The sequence below is a fragment of the Coffea arabica genome, chromosome 7e (assembly GCF_036785885.1).
Source record: "Coffea arabica cultivar ET-39 chromosome 7e, Coffea Arabica ET-39 HiFi, whole genome shotgun sequence".
NCBI classification, from domain to species: Eukaryota; Viridiplantae; Streptophyta; class Magnoliopsida; order Gentianales; family Rubiaceae; genus Coffea; species Coffea arabica.
This window is the reverse complement of record NC_092323.1, coordinates 5322535-5342559: the sequence shown is the minus strand read 5'-3', so window position 1 is coordinate 5342559 and position 20025 is coordinate 5322535. Positions and strand designations below refer to the sequence as shown.

Sequence of the window (20025 nt, the reverse complement as noted above, 5' to 3'; positions counted from 1 at the left end):
TCTCAGATGGAAAATATGAAACCCCCTCGTTGTTGTGACTCTAACTTTGGAAGGTTAAAGAACATGAAATTGTAATTATACCTTGTTTAATTCGTTGACAAAGTGATTTGAATAGGATGTGGTCAAGTCAACCTTAAATCAATCATTCAATGGGTAAGATTGCGTTTTAATAGTATTAGACATATGGGTGGAGAAACATTAAAATTGGGTCCTAATGGATCTCTTATCTTCTAACGCCGCTTCATTAATTCTTTTTTATCCCCTCCAGGGTCAGATTGAATTTTTTTTTGGGGGGGGGGGGGGGGGGGGGGGAAGTAACGGCAATGTAAGGGAGGCATCAACTAAAAACATCATTCATTCAGGAATTATTTTTATGTGCACTACTGCATGATCACTTTTTCAAGTTTGGATGACCTATTTTTTTTTTATGTGTTTCTGAAAATTTTCACTGTACCAGTGTATATAAAAAACTTTTTTTAAAGATTTTTTTTGACTTGTTTTAATTTGTGTTACTGTAATATTGTATTTGAAAAACTTGTTTTTTTTTTTTAAAAAAAAAAAGAAAAATCCAAACGGATATGAACAAGAAAAATGCCACTACTAAGCTGTTGTTGTTGTTTTTTTTTTTTCCAAATACTCAAAAATAAAAGAAACGGAAATGCTACTATTATAACAAAAATTGCACAAAACTACTACTCACTATGGACCAATGAGAAAGCCACCACTTACCACGACTCCCAGTCTCCTTATATTTAGGTTTGGGATGCCTAAACACGTTGTTTTGACTTTTGGCATTAAATTTGTCATTACTTATAAGAATGTGATATAGGAAAATAGTATGAAAATAATTTTGAGAATTATGTTCGTGAATCATGGCATTAGGTGGTGTGGAAATTCTAATGACGAGCTTAATACTTAATAAAACAACCCCCCTTGCTGACCGAAATATTGCCAGACGGGGGAGTACTGGAAATATCTTCCATTCATTCATTGGTTGCAGATGCATGTATGTGATACCGATACTAATTCCTCCGGCTGACTAGTCAGCCGTGCATGCATGAGCCACCGCCTTCCAACTTTATATGAAAATTCCAGAATCCAATAGTATGGCAAGGAAAACTCGCCTTGTATCTAGAATTTTATGTTCAGTAATTCGATGCTCACCATAATTTCTTGCATTATTTCCGTGGAGGGCCTCAAAATGAAATGCACTAGTAGCACGGACACGTTGTCTAGTTGGTAATTAATGGAGAATTCTAGAGCACGCATAAAAATCAAGTTCCATTGCTTATGTTTATGTTTCTTGATCGATCTCAAGCTCTATTAGCTGGCGGGCCTAAACTCCTAATTAATATAATACGACATACATGAATAGAATAGTTATTACATTGTGAGACTCGAAATTTCAATTATGTGTCTGATGACAGTTGGAGTGAAAATGCCGTAGAGAGGGATGGAAGATTAAGAAATGAATAAATAAAAAAATACATAGAAATAGCAGCTAGCATGAAAAATGCTGCAATTTTCATGGCTTGCTATTTTTTGAGTTCTAAAGAGAAAAAAAAAACCGAAAAGAAATACTAAAGGGTAATTTGAACACGTGACTAAGAGAAAAATGTAATTTGCGGAAGGGTTAAAACACTGGCACATTCAATGAAATGTGAGAGGCCGTGCAGGAAGAAGCAATTGCTCACTGACACAGACACGGGCCTACCGCGCTCTGCCTCCGGGTCAGGGGCCAGGCACGGCAGTGGGGCAGTCGTCCGGATATCAGTACTTCACTACATTTTGCCTGGGTCTCACCCGTCGCCCTCCAACCATTACTCCAAACCTCAGTTGTTCCTTTTTGTTCCCTCACCCTGGGTCCCAAATTTAACTACAGCAGTGCTTCTTCTCGTAGCTAGCTAGGAGGTACAGGTGTAATGTAAGTGGGGTTCCGTCTATGGTGGAAAGCTGACTCATCTGTGCAGCCACGGATTTATGGGGGGGGGGGCTGGTGGGGGCTTAAGCCCCCCCCAAGCCGCCGGAAAACCCCCTATATATAGGGGATTCCGACGGCCAGCCCAGCCATTCCGCAGAGGGCAAGCTCAGGCTCCTGCTTGATGATTTTTTCTTTGTCTGATGAGGTCAGACATTCCGCAGAGGGTTGCACGTATCCATACCCAAACCCTATGGCAGAGTTGCAATAAGTCTCTACGGTACCATCCCTAGATTCTAGGTTGATGTTGTTCAGCACAATGTGGCTGCAAGGAACCGTGTCGCTGCATGCAAATTTCATGGCGTTTTTGCTTTTGGAAGTCCCGCTAATGTTCTTGTACATGATTTCACTTATTTCAACTGCAGAACTCTGGATATAAAAAGTCGTTGTCAGGATATTTTAAGGATGAGTAGATAAACAATTGCCTGCACTTTTTTTTTTTTTTTGTCGAATTTTAGTATCATTCAGAGTTTATTCACCAAAGAGAGCAGAAAATACAAAGTCCGTCTGGTTCCCAATTAACCAGCTATTCTGGAAAACCATGAAGCTAGAGGGTGAATCATACCTGGTTCTGGCAAGGCGTCGGCGAATCACAGTAGAATTGGTCAATGATAATGGGATTTGAAACGTCATCTACTCTCACATTCTGATATCGTACCCCTCGAACATATCCAGATCCTCCCTGCAGAGCTACCATTTTTAATCATTCTCCATATAATTATATGTTTTTATTATTTTTATAATTATTGATTCTAAATTTTACTTATTAAATATATTTATTTCGTCACAAAAAAAAAATTTTAATACACTTCGGCCCCCCCAAAAATAAATTTCTGGCTCCGTCCCTGCATCTGTGCATGGTAGGAAGAGCAAACGAAATTTGGCCAAGACATCATTGCGGGGCTGGGCAAGAGCTAGCTATTAAATGAACTACTAGACACCAGGTGGGTAGAAGTGGTTGATTATGTGGTTCCCTTCTATTTCAATGAGAAATAAAAAGCAAGCTCCTCGACAACATATGGGCACTTGTTTGCACCCAAAAATTGGCATCAGCTGGGGAGCAGCTCCCAGGCCATAAATGTATTTAAAGGGCAATTTTGGTAAGTTAAAAGCCCATAAATGTATTTATGTGTACTCCAATCTTAAGGATTAAATTTAATTGTTAGTTCGCGTAGATGAGTAATTATATACATAAATAATTAAAAGGAATTAATTTTATAAAAATTTTATTTTTCACAATAATTTATTGAAAAATTTTGGTTCATAAGGTTATAGTAATTTGGTAATTACAATACTTAGGGTAGTTATATTGGCAAAATGTGATTAAGCAATTAGAGCAAAAATTAAAAGTTTTTCCCTAAGGATAAAATTGAAAGTTTAGAAAATGATATTAAAAAGTTTATACTAACAGCGATCCCTCTAACTAAGTCCTCATAGATAGTGATTTTTTTAATTGGAATCAAAATTGTAGATGAATACTTAGAAACATAATTAACATAGTGTTACAAAAAACCAGAATCGTGACATAATTGACTTGGTAGATTTTAATTTTAATTTAGAAATTAGATAAGTAATCTTATACGAAACATGGTAACTTTCAAATCGATATCAAATTTGTAGATGAGTAATTATAAATATAATTAACATAATACACCAAGAAAATAGAATTGAGATTGTAGATAAAATAATCATAAACATAAATCACATAATACAAAATTTCAAAAATTGAACGTTTGAACTATTAAAATAACTAGATGGTTATGAATTTAAATTCTAACTCTGCAACTAGTTGTACTGGATATGACAAACTATAAATCACAAATTTGACCAGTAAATTAGTGCCAAAATTTGAGAATTTTTAAATATTAAAATGATCTAATGATAAGGATAATCAAATCATAGTAAAAATCAAAATGTACACTTAAAAGTAAGTGCTGAATTAAAAGATTTTGTTGTGATAGGATTATCTAATGATAGCAAATCCATTGAAACAAGCAAGCAAAAAATGCAATTGATGATAAAGTAAAAATCAAAATTTACACTTATAGGATCTTTTGCTATTATTGTTATTCCAGTATAGCATCTATGGTTTCACTAATTTATTTAACCACCCAACCCAATTTATATTAGTATCTGCTCTTAGCTCCTTCAGATGATAATAGGCTTTGCCGGTCACCTTCTCTCAATTGGGCCCCAAAAACATGGATAGAGATGCTTGTGCTGAGCTGTCCTTCTAGCACTCTTTGTGCCTACGGTGGGCAGGTCAACCTACTTTCCACCATAGAAGCGACCATGTAAGTGGCAAGTCTACATTGATACATGGTTAAGAGAACAAATTTTTTGTATACACGCTATGTTAAGTGTGTGTTTGGATTGTAATTTTTTTTAAAAAAATTGTTATATTTTTTATGGATATATTTTTCAATTACTTTTTTACCTCATAAATATTAAAGAAAAAATGGTCAAATTCGTCCCTAAACTTTTTTTTAATGTCGATTTAATCCTTAATTTTTGTTTTCGGCCAATTTGATCCCTAAACTTATAGTATAGTTTCAATTAAGGATTTTTACCGTGGCGCAATCAGAAAAATCGATCAAACTCCTTATTAACCAATTAAACATGGGTATTTTAGAAATTTTAGATATCTCCTCCCTCTATTATCAACCTCCACCGTCTGCCACCTATCTCCTCCTTCTTCTCTCACCCCACATTTCTTTTCCCTCCCGCATTCTTCTCTTTTCCCTCCCTCTAATGTTTGCATGTTCTTAGCCTGGTGATTACTGACATGATAGAGGGAGGGGAAAGAGAGGTGGACTGAGAGAAGGAGGAGACGAGGGAAAAAAACCATTCCTAGTGTTTGCCTGGTCTTAGCGAGGGAAAAAGACAAAAAAAAAAAATCATAACAAAGAGAAACAAGTCAGCTTCTTGGCTGGATCCGATTGCTAAATAGCGGGCCAAGCAATTAATTTCAAAAAATCTTGCGATAAGAAAGTCACCAGTATCACTCTCCTAGATCTAATGCTTAGCTGATTTTTCAGGCCCTTTTTCTACTGGTACGTGGAGCAGCAGCTACTACTTTACTTTTACTCTCATTTTTCCCCCGTTTTTTCTTTTGGTTGGTAATATTTTTGGAGAAGTAATTGGAATTGGGAGTTTTGTTTTGTTTTTTTTGTGTTTGTGGGGAGGGGGGGAGGTTTGTTCCGGCAGGCGCACTCTGTCCCAAAACTGTACGCAAGTGTTTTGTGGCAATTTCTTCTTTTGCCAAAGTAATAAAAAAAAGGCAGAACTCTTATTTGAGTTATGTGTTTCCAATTAACTCGTTCATTAGATCTTTCCTTCAAATCCTATAATCTAAATGGACAAATTGTTGGATTACATTTATCCATTATTTTCCTTAATCATCATTTGTTTCCCTGTTTGATCATTCTGAGACGAGAAAAACTAGTTATTGCGATTGGATTCCTTCGAGATGGAATTTTGTTGCTTAACCAACGACTTAAGCTAACTTGATGGCAAATGGTTCCCACTTCCCACAATCCCCAATCCCCCGAAGAGAACGTCGGTAAATGGGATTTCAAAACTTTTAATTGTTCGGTGATGAATAAAGCGTGAAGAAGTCATGCCACAATGGATTGAATATGAACCAGGCAAACACTAGGAATGGCAGGCATAATTACTGACATGATAGAGGGAGGGTAAAGAGAGGTGGGATGAAAGAAGAATAGATGGGTGGCAAGCGGTGGATATTAATGATAGAGGGATGAGATATCTAAAGTTCCTAAAATACCCCTGTTTAATTGGTTAATAAGAAGTTTGATCGATTTTTCTGGTTGCGCCGCCGTAAAAATCCTTAATTGAAATCATAATATAAGTTTAGGGATCAAATTGGCCGAAAACAAAAATTAGGGATTAAATCAACATTTAAAAAAAGTTTAGGAACGAATTTGACCATTTTCCCAATATTAAATCGTTACAATAATTTTTCTACAAAAAGTTCAGAAAAATATAATCTAAACAAAATTTTTCAAAAACATTCTCAATAATATTTAATCCATACGGAGTCAAAATATAAACACAACCATAGCACCTTTATGTACTACTTAAACTATATATATATATAGAACGACGTTAATTATGGTTAAAAAAAAAGTCATGAACTGTAGTTGCAATTGTAGAAGTTCTCATCCTTCTTCTCTTTCCCTCTGTTTCTTTTTTTTTTTTTAATTTAATTTTTCTTTTGCTTTTTTTTCTTGCATCATTGACTATGGGTATTGGCTCCTCCCTTTAACGATTGGCTTCGGGAGATCATACTGACTAATGTGCGAAAACTAAGAGCATTGCTATTTTGCCTATGAAATAAGTTTTAGTATTATTATTGGAGAATGTATTTTGAGGAAAATGCCATGTGAAATGGCGCAAAGGGATGAGCTATTGCAATCGTAATTCCGTAAAAGTGAAATTTAAGTCGTTGTAGCCAATGGTCAAAATGTGGAAAGTCATAAATGGTATGGGGTTTTGGTGCGCAGCCTTTCAGTGGATGGTTTATGATACGTCACATTTGTCACTTCGATGACATTTTGACAGCAAATTGGGTTAATTAATGTCTTTAGACCCCGGTGCCCTGAAAGCCCCAAAACCACCGCATTTGGTCTTCGAGCTTCCATGCATGGCGGCACAACTGGTTCGGGTTAGTGACACCGTGGCCCAAACCAGAAGGTCCCTGGCTAGTAACTTGTGCGGAATTGGACGGCTTAATAATGACCTTGTATCAAATCATTTTTATTTCATAATCATACAAGATCCCCCGTAGACAACCAATTTCACTTTTCTTTTATTTTTTAAAGTGTAATTGAGCGGTTCGAATCTGAAACCTCACATTCACAATCTCTTCTATTGTACCGTCTAACCCATTCCACTTAAACTAATTTTTTTTAATTTCATTTTTTTCTTTTTTAACCTCTTAACCCTCTATACATTATTTCTTATCTCTAACTGTCAGATCCAAGATTGAATCTGACAGCGGGGAGTTTGAGTCCTCCATGGCAACGAATCTCACTTTTTACGAAATGACCTAATCTAATGAGCCATAGAGAGTTAATCTCCTATTGATGGGTTTGTTTGGATTATAAATTATTTGGGATATTTCTATTGTAGCACTTTTTGTGATGTGATGTATGTGTAATAAAAAGGTAATTGGGAAGATAAAAAGATATATTGAAAATTGTAATGATGATGTAAGCAAATAAAATTGGGGAAATAATACTCAATCCAAATTGTTTACATGAGCACTAGGCACTCTGAGATTTTTCTTTTCTTTTCTTTTCTAACTTTTTTTATTTTTTGGGAAAAAAAAAAAAGCGTTCATGGAAGACTAAGATCCTGGGTAAAATTGACATTGCTACTCAAACAAAGTATAGTTACAAGTTGATGAAAATCATAGATAAATCACCAATGCAAGTATAAGAATAATAAAATCAAAATGGTGCATGCAGTAGGAGAATATTCTATCCCGAAATAAATTTATAGCAAGTTTAGAACTTTTCAAGCGTTGAATTGGTATTGCATGCCAACCAACCGAAAGGATAACACGATAATCTGCTATCATGTTTGTTGTAATCCATGTAGTTATTGTGTCATACTAATACCAATCTGACATAACAAATTTTGGATACTTGTCAAAAAAATGAAAAGACAAATGAATATCAAGATAAATTCATATATATTAAAATAGAGAATTTGAAAATTTGAATAGATGGTATACATGTCAAGCATCTAACTTGCTTATATATATATATATATATTGACACACACAATAGTACTGTATGAAACACGAATTTTGTTTAGATTAGATTGCATGTTGTATTTAACTAATTGAACTCATTCATGTTATTCTTTCAAGTATGCATTTAAAAAGTGAAATTAAGTATAAGCATAGAGAACAACGGAGGGCACAGCACAATTCTAGATAAATTAGGTTTTTTCATCTTAAAATATTAAGTATTTTTATTAGATTTAAACTTTTGCCCCCACAAAAAATTAAAAATATTTTTTTGTTATATACCTTAGTTTTAAATATGTTAAACTTCATCTGGTAAATTTTCTCAATCTATCTAGGAGTATGATATACCTAAATTAAAACCAAAATTGAGTTTTCTAAAATTCTTCACATATATTTTCAAGGCTTAACAACAAACAAAAAGCTATATTTTGCATTTTTTTTTAATAATATCGTCTCAACAAATTTTATGATTGCCTATCGCCCAATAACTTATAAAAAAAATTTGGAACTTAGATAACATAATACAATGTAGTGATCAAATAATTAATCTTATACTTGAACTTTACATAAGATTCTTTCAAATTTCCCTTGTATTATGACCCAATATTTAACTCTATATTCATATAATGCAAATAGAAAGAAATAATAAACCTTTAAGAGGAAAACTAATACAGCCAAAAAATTAAATTTAAAAGTGTAGTTTTTTCTTCCTTTTTGTTGACAAATCTAAGATTAGTTTCATAGATAACAAGTACTACTAATTGATGAATGGTAACCTAAGTCTTTGAATTCATCTATATCTATAAGTCACATTCCATAGTTTTAAACATATTTAATTAATCACCATCAATTAATGATTGGTGTTTAAATGTAATTATGACTAGGCATTGCCACACAAAATGTTAATTTGCAAGTTTCCCATCACCTATGAAGCAGTACTGGATATACTTGGTCAAAAGACACTACTAACTTCAACCTATATTTTGGTGTGGTTTTGTTGCATAGTGATTGACATTATGTTTTTGCCACTTCATTTGTTTATTTAAAAACAATTCGAGACATAGTATTTGCATAGAAATGAAAAGAAGAAAAGAAATAAAAAGAGAGAAAGAATTTGAAAAATAACCTTCTATTAAAAAATGATTAATTCATGACAAGGGTTCATAAACTTTGCATATTACCAAGAAAAAAAATACACGTATTATAAGCAACCATGGATGAATTGTAATCTTTAAGATTCTCATATTCCAATAACGGATGGATGGTATTAGCCAAAATTGGATAATAATCTTCCTAATTGATGTACTTGTTTTGACAATGAAGAAAAAAGAATAATACAGCCAACCCTCTAAGCTTTTGAGACGTGGTTTTTTTTTTTTTTTTTTTTTTATAAACTTGAATTTGTTAAAGTGTGAGATTACACAATCTCTTCAAAACAACAAAATTTGCAAATTTGCAAGAGAAAACATTTGCTAAAATAATAATAAAAAAAAGGAATGAGTAATGTGTTAATTGTTTCGGTGGAATTGAAATGAGAAGAATTCAACACGAAAGTCACAATAAGCCGTAGTTCAATTGGTTGCAAAGGCGCTTGAAAAATCAGAAAAAATACAAAAGGTCAAAATGTTAAGTTTGACACAAGCGAGGATCTAAACTAAAATAAAAATAATGGTGAGGACTGCATTAAAAAAACATGCCAAGTGCTACTGACTTTACCCATTAAACCTTTCAAACTTTGCATTCCGAATATCGTTTATTCCTTTTGTCTCATTTATTCACACTCTGTCTCTCTCCAACTTCTTTTTCATTTTTTTTCTTTTTTCTTTTTTTTTGGAGTGTTATATGATACCTTGCTATCTTTATATATTGGGATCCTGGAAAAAAAAAAAATTTTGAAGATCGGATCCAGCGTTTTTGCACTACAACCCTAACCACCACGACCTCCACTCTCTCCGACGAGCCCAGGTCCCATTCATTTCTTCTTCTGCATTCCCAACCGACTTCTTCTGCATTCTTCCTGAGCGAACGACGTCACTTCTTTCATCATTTCTTCTCGCTCTGTTGGGCTTCCAACGTGTTGAATAGTTTCTACGTGGTCAGATGGTATGAGTTGCAAGGAGAGAGAAAGGGTTGAAGATATTGATCTGGAGAAACTTTTATTTTCTTGAGATAAAAATTGCAGGTGAGTTTTACTTTATTTTATTTTTTTGGGGAATCTGTGGGTTTTGTCTGGCTACGGTGAGTTGGGAGCGGGGAGGTTTGGTTAGATAAGGAAAGATCTTGACGTTTGGATTCTTTGTTAAGGAAAGTTTACGCTTGATTATTTATTGATTCATTTGTTTTGTTAGTGTCATGATTGATAGACCATTGAGTTTCTTGCATTCCAAGTTGATGGAGAAAGTTTGTCCAGAGGGAATGGATGAAACGGAATGAAACTGTTCCTTCTTTTAGAAGAGTCAAGATAATCAAGAATTTTCTTTGGGGTGTTAATCCAATTCGGTTCTTTAACTTTCATATCAATTGGGTCTTTTCCATTTTCTTCCCTTCTCCAAAAACCCGTAAGGTTTTTCTTTTATCTTTATCTGATGATTATGTCCATCTGTTTTATTGGGGTTAAGACGGAAAAGAGGTCATTCTGTGTTCTGAAATGTGATGTGCAGTATTGGTTAAAAAGAAAAATCAAAGTAAAAGCCAAATATATACGTCCTCTTTTTTTTTTAAAAAAAAATAATAATAAATTGTATTTGTATGCATTCGATGGGCTTTTATTTAATTCGAGTTCGGATGATGATCATCACAATCTCATGCCCAAAACCTTGTTTCTTCCAGTCCCATCGTAAAGTAAAGCAGATTGTTTTCTGGCATTTTGTTCAAGGGTTCTGATATAGGTTTTCCAAATTAGTAATGCTTATTATTCAGCTTCTGGGTTTGAACTTGAACCCAATTCAAATTATTTTTCTTAAAGAAAAGATTGCATTTTTGTGTCTAGTAGGGAAAAAAGGGGATTTAGTTGATATGAAAGAGCAAGGGAACCATGGTCCAGCAAAAATTTCCATTTGTCAACTTTTGCTCCAATGTTTTCACTCCTACCTTAAAATTTCACCGCAACTGGGAAAGCCATTGTGGGTAATTGAATGTACTTTTACGATACTAAAAACAAAGTCATATAAACTGTGGTACAATAGTTTTCCCTTCTGACTTTTTCCTTGTGAATTTACTGCCTTGATTTTATGAAAAGAGAAAGAAATCTGTATTTTAGAATCATTATTTTGACTTCTGTGCTTAGATTTGCTAGCCCTTTTAATTTCCAGTTGTTTCTATTTAATAGGTAATTGAAACTTTGCTGATTCCTATATATTCTTTTCATAAAATATTTCTGCAGTCTGTACAAGTGTGTGCAAATATGGTTAGTTAAAAATCCATTGTCATTTGAGTCAATAACAAGAACACACACTCTCGCTTTGTTTACATCTACAGTTGTATAAATGTTAGTTTTTTCCAGAATTTATCCAAAGAAGTCATTCATTTAGCTAGCTTTGTCATAGATGACTCAGAAAAGTCATTGATGTTAGTGGAATTAATGTTCAGTGATAATAACACTTTGCTGTTGAGGAAGAAGAGGAAGAACATGTCCTCATCAAATTCTCCGTGCGCAGCATGCAAATGCCTCCGGCGGAAATGCACTCAAGAGTGTGTATTTGCACCCTATTTTCCGCCAGACCAACCCCAGAAATTTATCAATGTCCACAGGGTCTTTGGAGCAAGCAATGTTGCCAAGCTTCTCAATGAACTTGGCACTGGTCAGCGAGAAGACGCAGTTAATTCGCTTGCCTATGAGGCTGAGTACAGACTCCGAGATCCCGTCTATGGCTGTGTAGGCCTAATCTCCATCCTCCAACAGAAGCTGAAGCAAGTCCAACATGATTTAAACAATGCAAAGAAGGAGTTAGCTACCTATATCGGGCCCTCCGCCATGTTGCCACTTTTTCAGCACCCGGGTTTCATGCAACAGCATCCTAATAACCCCTCGGCATCTACAGTGATGCCTTATGCTATGCAGCCGATGATTGGGTTGCCAACAGGTGTGGCGGCTCCGCATGGTGGTCCATTGATTATCCGCGATGCTCAGCAGCAGCAGCAGCAGCAACAGCAACAGCAAATGTACGAGGCACAGCAATATGCAGCTGCAGTTGCAGCCAGGGATCAGGAGATGTATAGAGCATATGAGCAGCAGCAACAGCAGCAGCCACCACCGCAGGAGCTTATGAGGTTTAACAGTGGGTTTGAAGGGGCTGGACCGGCAGCTGCTACGGCCTTCAATACCATGAGTTGTGGTGCTGCAATGTCCCCATCCTTGGCTTTGGGCTCATATGAAGCCGTCCCTTATCATCAGATTTCTCAACAGCAGCAGCAGCAGCAGCAGCTGCCTCCGGAGCATTCCCATTCCCACCATCACCACCATAATCAGTTTCAGCTTCAGTCTCAACTGATGCTTCAACAGCAGCTGCCACTGCAGCAGTCTCATCACCAGCCTCAAGCTGCCCAGCAGCAACATCCACAGAGAGCCAAGAGTGAGGAGGGCAGGAGCGTTGGTCCTTCCTGTTGATATGCTTGTTCCCAAAAGTCTCAAAATGCTTTCTCTAGCTTAGTTCTTGCACCAAATTTTCTTCCTGGTAGGTAACTACCTTCTCCTACTTTCCTAGATTGCTAGCATCTCTTTGTTTCGCTCTTATCTAATCATGCGATGCTTTAGGAATTAGGCTGTCTGCTGCTTGCACTTACATAACTAACTAGAGTTTCTTGAAACGAAAGAAGAATTTACTGACTGTGCATGCAGTAGGGATTCGTTTGGAGAATTATTGGCGTTTTCATAGCCATGATTAGAAGTCACATTCATTAATAATATCCCTTGCCTTGCCTGTTATTTACTGTCTGTTGTCATTTATGTTCCTCATTTTCTCCTTTGGCTGATATCTAATTTTGGAGTCACCCCCAAGACTTTAAATCAGTGGAGTTATTAATTCTCTCTTTCTATTCTCGGTAAAATCAACTTCTCCCATGACTTGCCAAAGTTTTTTTTTTTTTTATTGGTTTTTTTTTTTAACTTACACAAAAATAAATAAATATGTATATTTTTTCTTTTTTGAAGAAAGTATCATCCTCGTTTTCTCTAATTGATCTGAATGAACCGCAAAAGTTGATTGGATGCTTAGATCTCCATGACTTGTGTGGGCATACTTTCAATTTTTTTTTTTATTAATTAATTTTGGTTTGTGTTGACCATATCTAATGATCATCAGCTCAGGGAATTTGCGTGAAAGAACTTCTTACACTAACGTGCAAAATTGAAACGGTTGTGTATGATCAGCTTGCAGCACTCTAACGTTGAATATCAACAAACAAACAAAAAATAAAAGTGAACTTCTTCTTTCTTCCACTATAAGCACCTTCTACCTAACTCATAGTAATATACTTAAGCAGCTCGATCGATCTTTTAAGAGTACATGTTAAATATTCGCGGAGGGCCAAATAAGTAAATAAATAAAAAATCAGATGTGTTCCCTTTTTCAAAGCAAGCAATTTATTTGCCCCTTGCTTTTCTCCTTGATTATTTGATTTGTCAATTTCTTCTCGAATTGCATCAAAGTTTTCGAGCTCTAACTCTTTTTTTTTTTTTTTTTTGGGTGTCATTTTTTACAGGTCATTTTTGCTGTAAACAATCGCACAAAGGAGAGAGAGAGTGCATGCGTGTGGAGGGTGGAAGAGAATCATATAAGAGCGAAAGTCGTAACTAACTTCTTCTTCTTCATTTTTTTTTTTTTTTTTTTTTGTTATGGTTCTTCCTGTAAAATTTCACTTTTTTGGAAGCTTCGAGAAGATATTATTGGAGGCACATATTAAAAAAATGTAGGAGTTTCTTTCTTGTGAATTTTACAGAGAGTAAGTAGCGTAGAGTAGTATAACACTTTAATTTTTTTTGAGGCAATTTTTTGTTCATCCCGAGAAGGTTGTCGAGACGAGACTGGTCTTCTTCATGTGATGGAAATGGAGTTTTCTATTTTCCTCTTTTCTTGTTGCCCAAAGGTGGCTTTGTTTGTTGATGAATTTTTGAAGCATCTGTTCTATATGTTTACAAGTTTCTACGACAAACATCATCATCTCCTCGTCTTCAATATGGAGGATGGTCGATTCGATCAGAAATTTTTGAGGCTGTGTACGTAGTAATGGCTTTTGATGGTCCTGTGGAATTAATTAAATAAGATATGAAACCAGGAATACATATTGGGTGACCGTATAACTAGAAACCATGTGGTATAATAATTAGTCATATTCTTAATATTAATATGTAACAATATTCTAGAAAAATAGTAAGTTATATTTATTTTTCTAACAAAATTAATTATGTTTTTAATTGTGCAGGGGAGAGGAAAAAAAAAAGACTACTATTATTAAGGTATGACGAAGGGAATAGGGTCATTAATAGCGAAACCTATGAAGCTTAGGAGACTTCGACGCCCGTCTGCACGTGAACTCGTCTTCTCTAAGAAACCAGTAGTGGATTAAAGTTTCGATGTCACGCTCTCATTGGTGATGGTCTGACGAAGTAATCCTCCCTCGAAGTTTTAAGTTGACTTCCCCCTCTGCCCAGCACCCACCCCCAGAAAAACAGCTTCCTGCGTCTCTAAGTCTAAACACGGTGATTAAGGAGTCCCAAATCAAAACCTGTTACCTGAGTCAGAATTCCCTTTTTTTTGTTTTTCTTTTATTAAAAATGTATTATTCTGATCAGCATATATATATATACACTAGCGTTGACTTGGGTACTTAAAAAATTGATGGTATTGGGATACGGAGGAGTAATGAACGAGGCAATTGGTGAAAGACGAGTAATCTATTTCTTAAACTTGGGTGTAGCAAGCAAAGTGCCGAAAGCTGTTTCTTGAGTGCACTTTTTAAGTTTAAACTCTTTGCTACATTAAGTTAAGAGGCTGAGGCTGACAGTTAAGAGTCGTATTAAACAGTAAGATAATATAATGCCTCATCTCTCAATTTCCGCTGCAAAACGCACTCTACCGCTGTTGTATGAGTGCCTTTCCGATTATTCTCCTGGATAGAGTAGAGTATTATTCACATTCTACTACCGTCTAAGTTTTTCACATTCTCTTCTTTCTTTTTTTTTCTTTTCTCTTCTTTAAATGAATAACAATAAGGTTAATCATTTTGAAATTTGAGATTCTGGTAGGTGGGTCTTGGATTGGATTCTTGTCCTAATTTGATAGGTGGATTGGATTCTTGCCCCAATTTGCTGCTGCCCAAATCAAAGTATCCGGTAATAGATCGCATTCCGTCGCAATCATTTTTTTCCTCTTTTTTGTTTGAATTACACCAGAGAATTAACTCAAAGATCGTACCACTACTGATACATCATTTTCTGAGCACCCAGATGTTTCTTGCCATTTAGGATGCGACACCAAGGAAACGCATGAAACGACGACAAAAATGTAAAAAAAAAAAAAAACACATTTAGTAATAATTTCAAAGACTTCAATGATCTTAGCGCTGTTCATTTCGATGAGGTATATATAGAGGAGTACGTTGCTCTTGTTTTTTTTTTCCCTCGTTCTTTTCAAAGAAAAGAATTACTGCTAGCATTTCGGTTATGGTTGGTTGACATTCACTCAATCAAAAAAAAAAAAAAAAAAAGCCGTGTCCATACCTCATGCTACTTGATTGATTGGACCACGAGCATTACCGAGTCGAAGAAAATAGCCACCTTTCAAACGTCCGCTCGGACGGGATGGTTCTGGTTGCAAATGCTTCTTCCCTGTACGAAACCACCATAACTTTATATTGTCCACAGAAACAGAATAATGTGCTCGTCCATCCATAATAATAATAATATCAATCCCCCAGTTGTCACGTGATAATCTTACTTATCCCCATATTTTTACTATTAGAGAGATTTTTTTTTTTTTAAAAAAACCTCACTTTTATATTTTTTAAAATTTTTTCTTTTTGCAACTTAAAACATTATTATTATTGTCTTCAAAATGATGTGGGCGTAGTAGTACAAAAGATGGGTGAATGAGATTAAAAATTGGAAGTGAATATTAAAGTATCTTTGGCCCAGAAGCTCTTTCAAAGTCATAGGGGATTTCCTGACTGGAGTCAAGCCATGAGTTTACCTCCTTCCTAACGAGAAAGTAGTAGTGTTCTTTCTTGTGGGAATTAGAACGAGAGCTCATTAATCATTATCATTATTGCTGGAAAGGTTGTAATCTTCTCAAATCCAGGCCAGCTGAGCTCTGTAGCCCACGTTGTCACCCACCCTATACATCCTCTGACTTCTTGTTGTGGGTTATAGTTTTTGGGCCTATTATCAGCAGACCCATTCTACAATTGTTTCTTTTCATTTTTTTTTTTTTATTTTGAGCTGAAACCTATTCCCGAAAAAAAAAAAAAAACTGTGATTACAGAACCTTAATTATATTATCAGGGGGAGCAGCCTGAATACGTGAAACTATAGTAAACGTTTTTTTTAAAAAAAAAAAAAAAAGAAATTCAGAAGAACAAAGGCTTGTTTATTTCCATTACGGGAGGCTATCATTGATTGATTGATATGTCATCGTAACAGAATAAGATTTAGAAGATTCTGTATGAAAACTAAAAATGCTAAAAATTGCCGAAAAGTCCTATCTCTGAGATGAGACAAAATCTCAGCGACTTCACTACTGTAATTTTCAGTAAATTATTTGGTTCTCCTTTTTTTTTTTTTTTTTTTTTCTATCTGCAAAATTCAGGGCCCTCGGCACGCAATTAATCTGTTGGCTTCTGATGACGATCCTTCCAACTGCAGCTTTCCGATCTCCGATCCTCTTCCTCTTCCATGCTTTCACCGCCAGTAACTGACGCCCCTTTAGCTGAGCCGCCGCCTGCTAAATGCAAAGGCCCTTCAGGAGAAGCAGACTGCTTGGCGCTTGGCTTTCGTAAATAACTGCGTTCTCCCCTTCTCAGCCACTCGTAATTTGGCGACGCACTTGTTGAGGAGCTTGGCATCAGCTTTCGGATATGAAGCCTGTATTTCTGCAAATTCGGACCAAGTTCCACGTCATTGCGTGGCATTCACCAAAACAAAGCCAGATAGTTATAGGAAGCTTTGCATGCAGATTGAAAACTCACCTGCAAATGGCTTTTCACTTCATCATTGGTCAGGCCATCCACTTGCATGATTTCTCTTATGTGCTTTGGGGTGGCAGCTGCGAATTGGATGAACATATCAGGTAGATGGTTCTAAATTCACGACATGGTACAGCAATTTCCCGAATGTAGCAAATGCAGATTGGAACAGGGCAGGGAAGTTTTAGAGAAAGAATGCATTTTGCGCTCGCAGATCCTTAGATCAAGGCCTCCTTGTTCATGAATACAAATTTATTTGCTATTCTATTCCAAACTCGATTCAAAAAAGTCGATTGGAAACCGATGGAGGACGAGGGAAAAGAAAAAGATACCCAAAAAAAAAAAAAACCAATGTCCTTACTCAGACACCCGTTCAGGATAAATTATGTCAGATTCTCAGACACCTGAACCGAAAAATTCGCAAGCCCTCGTAGACCCACAAAAGATTCAGATAGTATTTACTCCCGTGGGAATGAAAGATGAATAGGAGTAACTTAATTCCAGAAGAGACAGCAGGAACAAAAACAAAAATCCCAGAAGGCAGTGAAATTTTTGGATACCTTGTGCACCTCCAAGTTCGAAGAGGGCTTTAACAAAATTTTGATGCAAATCATGCGACCAACACCGCCTCTGTTTCTTGCCCTGCGTCGTCTGGGATGAACTACCACCCTCTGATAGCACAACAGTACCATCATCACTGGCAACACCAACATGTTTGCCTTTTGAATTCGTAAGATCATCTGAGCCCACCTCAGCCAGTGCTGGCATTGACAAAGACAGCCCATTTAGCGGGTAATCCTCCTCCTCCACCTCTGTCTTCGTCACCACAGCACCACCTGGCTTCTTGAAAGGCAAAAAGGCCCCTCCCAACTTCTTGTTGAAACTCCGTGCCTGATCAGATAGGCTCCACCTTGCTGCTCCATCACTCCGCTCTTGATGCCTCTGGAATCAGCAAAATAAATATAAAACAAGTGAAGAAGAATCAATAAGGTTACCTAAAATGTTCAGGGAAAAAAAATGACAAAAAACTTACGGCTTGATGGAGAAAAAAGGCGTCTTGAATTTTGACAGTATCAAAACCGTTTTCATATTGGATGGGAGTGGTCCAAAGCTGAGCAGAGCTCATCCAAGTCTTCTTGTCAGTCCAATCAGCTGACTTTCTTTTGGGTCTTTCATCTTCACGATCTGAATTACCTTTTAGAGGCATGAATTCTTCCATCACAACTGTCTCCACCTCTCTCTTCTTCAACTTTACCACCTCCTCCTTCAATTTCCAAATAGCTGTAGACCAGATGAAATTGAAAAAATGTATACAGTAAAGTTAACACCATATCCCTTTTTTCTTTTCAAGCCGAAAAAAGGGGAAAAAAAGGAGTTGAGAAAAAACGGGGCATACCATCGTTCAAGAGGAGCATGCAGAGGGGGAGTTCACGTCTGAAACCATCGATCTTTTTCATTTCTTGCTCCAAAACACAGACATAGTCGTTTAGTTTGGACAACTTCAGGGGAATATCGGGGATCATTGAAACTTCTGCTAGCAAATCTGAAATGGACTTTGGAACAAAACCACTTGAGTTTAAATCCAGCAGCCTGAATTCCTTTGAATCGAACTTCATTTTCCCACTCACGTAAAAGAAAAAAAAAAAATTCTCTAATGGGTTTCTTTTCTTCTAATCTCTAGATGAGTTCGGATGTTTTCTGTTGTGATTTCTATCTAACATTGTCAAGATAGAATATAGAACTAAAATGCATGGTGACAAGGAGGAGGATTGGGATTGAGTTAAATAGCACGGTTGGTCGGCTGAAATGGGAAAGAAAGGGTAAATATGGAAAGGGAATGATAAAGTCGGAAAATGTGCCTTTGGAACAAAAAGAAAAGATTCCCTGATTTTTCACATTCGGGGCGTCGCATATTTTGAGCGTCTCCGTGAAACTCAACTAAACTTAACCCTCAGCTGAACGCGATTAGTTTGGCTCAGTCAAATTTCACGTTTCAAAAAAAAAAAAGAAAAAGAAAAAGAAAAGAAAAGGTGGAATCATGTTGACTTTGTACAGATTTTCTATACATTTTTCTACCATTTCTTAGTGAGTGGGGGTAGGACTTTTTCTGATTATTATATAAAGGAGGAAATTTTGCCTCCTTAGGTCCCGTATGAATTAATGTTTTTTCAAATTTTTGTAAAAAAATATATTATAACAATTTAATATATATGAGCTGAAATGATAATTAGAAAATATGTTCATAGAAAGTGTAGAAATTTGTTGTTAGAAAATTACAATCTAAGCATAGTCTAAGATTCTTGGTTACCAGGGTAATTCAGTCTTTTTACCTTAAAAATCAGTCTTTTTATTAGGGGTGGCCGACTTTGTAGTTGATAAGTCATGGGACGATTGTCAAATTACAATCTAAGAATTGTCTAAGATTCTTGATGACCAGGGTAATTCAGTCTTTTTACCTAAAAAAAAATCAGTCTTTTTATTAGGGGTGGCTGACTTCATAGTTGATTGTCAAAGGTAACCAAGCCATGCAATTTGCTTTTTTTTTTTTTTTTTTTTTTTTGGGATCTGCCAAGCTGTGTGCAGTGTTGGATTTTGGAATTGTATTCGAGATCCATGAATATAATCAGCTTCTTTAGGATTTTGAGGTTTTTTTTTTTGGTAAAAGAAATTTTGTACATTTATTTTTCCCACTCGAACAAACCCAAAAGAAAATCGTTGTTCATCAATGTTTGAACAAAAAATGCCAATTGATGTTGAATAGCGCATTTGGTTAGCAAATATAAGTAGAATAACCATTAATTACTATTTGCTAATTGTGGTTCAGCTTATAAATTTACATTTATGTGGAGGACAGATAAGTAATGCGTATAAATAAATCTTCAATAATCTCTAGTCAGAGTGGCTCTTCTTCAACGACAGACAAATAAAAATTAGGAAGATATCAAGAGTTGTGGTCAACTTCTTCAAATATTTAGCCCTAAATGTGAATCGAAGGGGACATTAACAACGTGGACCCGACGGTGACTGCTTTTATAATCAAAATTATGAAGCCAGACCAACAAAACATTAATAAAGTGACTGGTGAAAAAGA

General features: G+C 35.8%; 2 protein-coding genes across 2 annotated transcripts; one reads left to right on the top strand and one right to left on the bottom strand.

Annotated features, from left to right (window-relative positions):
* Positions 1–9511: 9511 nt before the first annotated feature.
* On the top strand, positions 9512–12380 carry LOC113700475 (uncharacterized). Its single transcript, XM_027220952.2, has 2 exons — positions 9512–9939; positions 11346–12380. Exon 2 carries the CDS (start codon positions 11386–11388, stop codon positions 12361–12363), a length of 978 nt encoding a protein of 325 aa, XP_027076753.1. The 5' UTR covers positions 9512–9939; positions 11346–11385; the 3' UTR covers positions 12364–12380.
* Positions 12381–16318: 3938 nt separating this feature from the next.
* On the bottom strand, positions 16319–18691 carry LOC113701667 (transcription factor HHO5). The gene is made up of 5 exons (XM_027222429.2): positions 18331–18691; positions 17968–18215; positions 17495–17876; positions 16938–17014; positions 16319–16841 (listed from the first exon to the last, which is right to left on the bottom strand). Exons 1-5 carry the CDS (start codon positions 18548–18550, stop codon positions 16575–16577), a joined length of 1194 nt encoding a protein of 397 aa, XP_027078230.1. The 5' UTR covers positions 18551–18691; the 3' UTR covers positions 16319–16574.
* Between the last annotated feature and the right edge of the window lie 1334 nt (positions 18692–20025).

Bases quoted from the DNA above. Each gene is read 5' to 3' on its own strand.
- LOC113700475 (XM_027220952.2), top strand. From the start codon at position 11,386: ATGTCCTCATCAAATTCTCCGTGCGCAGCATGCAAATGCCTCCGGCGG.
- LOC113701667 (XM_027222429.2), bottom strand. From the start codon at position 18,550: ATGAAGTTCGATTCAAAGGAATTCAGGCTGCTGGATTTAAACTCAAGT. The intron at 17,015-17,494 runs GTATCCAAAAAT...TCCAATTCGCAG, and splicing joins CGAACTTGGAGGTGCACAAG to CTGCCACCCCAAAGCACATA. The intron at 16,842-16,937 runs GTGAGTTTTCAA...CCGAATTTGCAG, and splicing joins AAGTGAAAAGCCATTTGCAG to AAATACAGGCTTCATATCCG.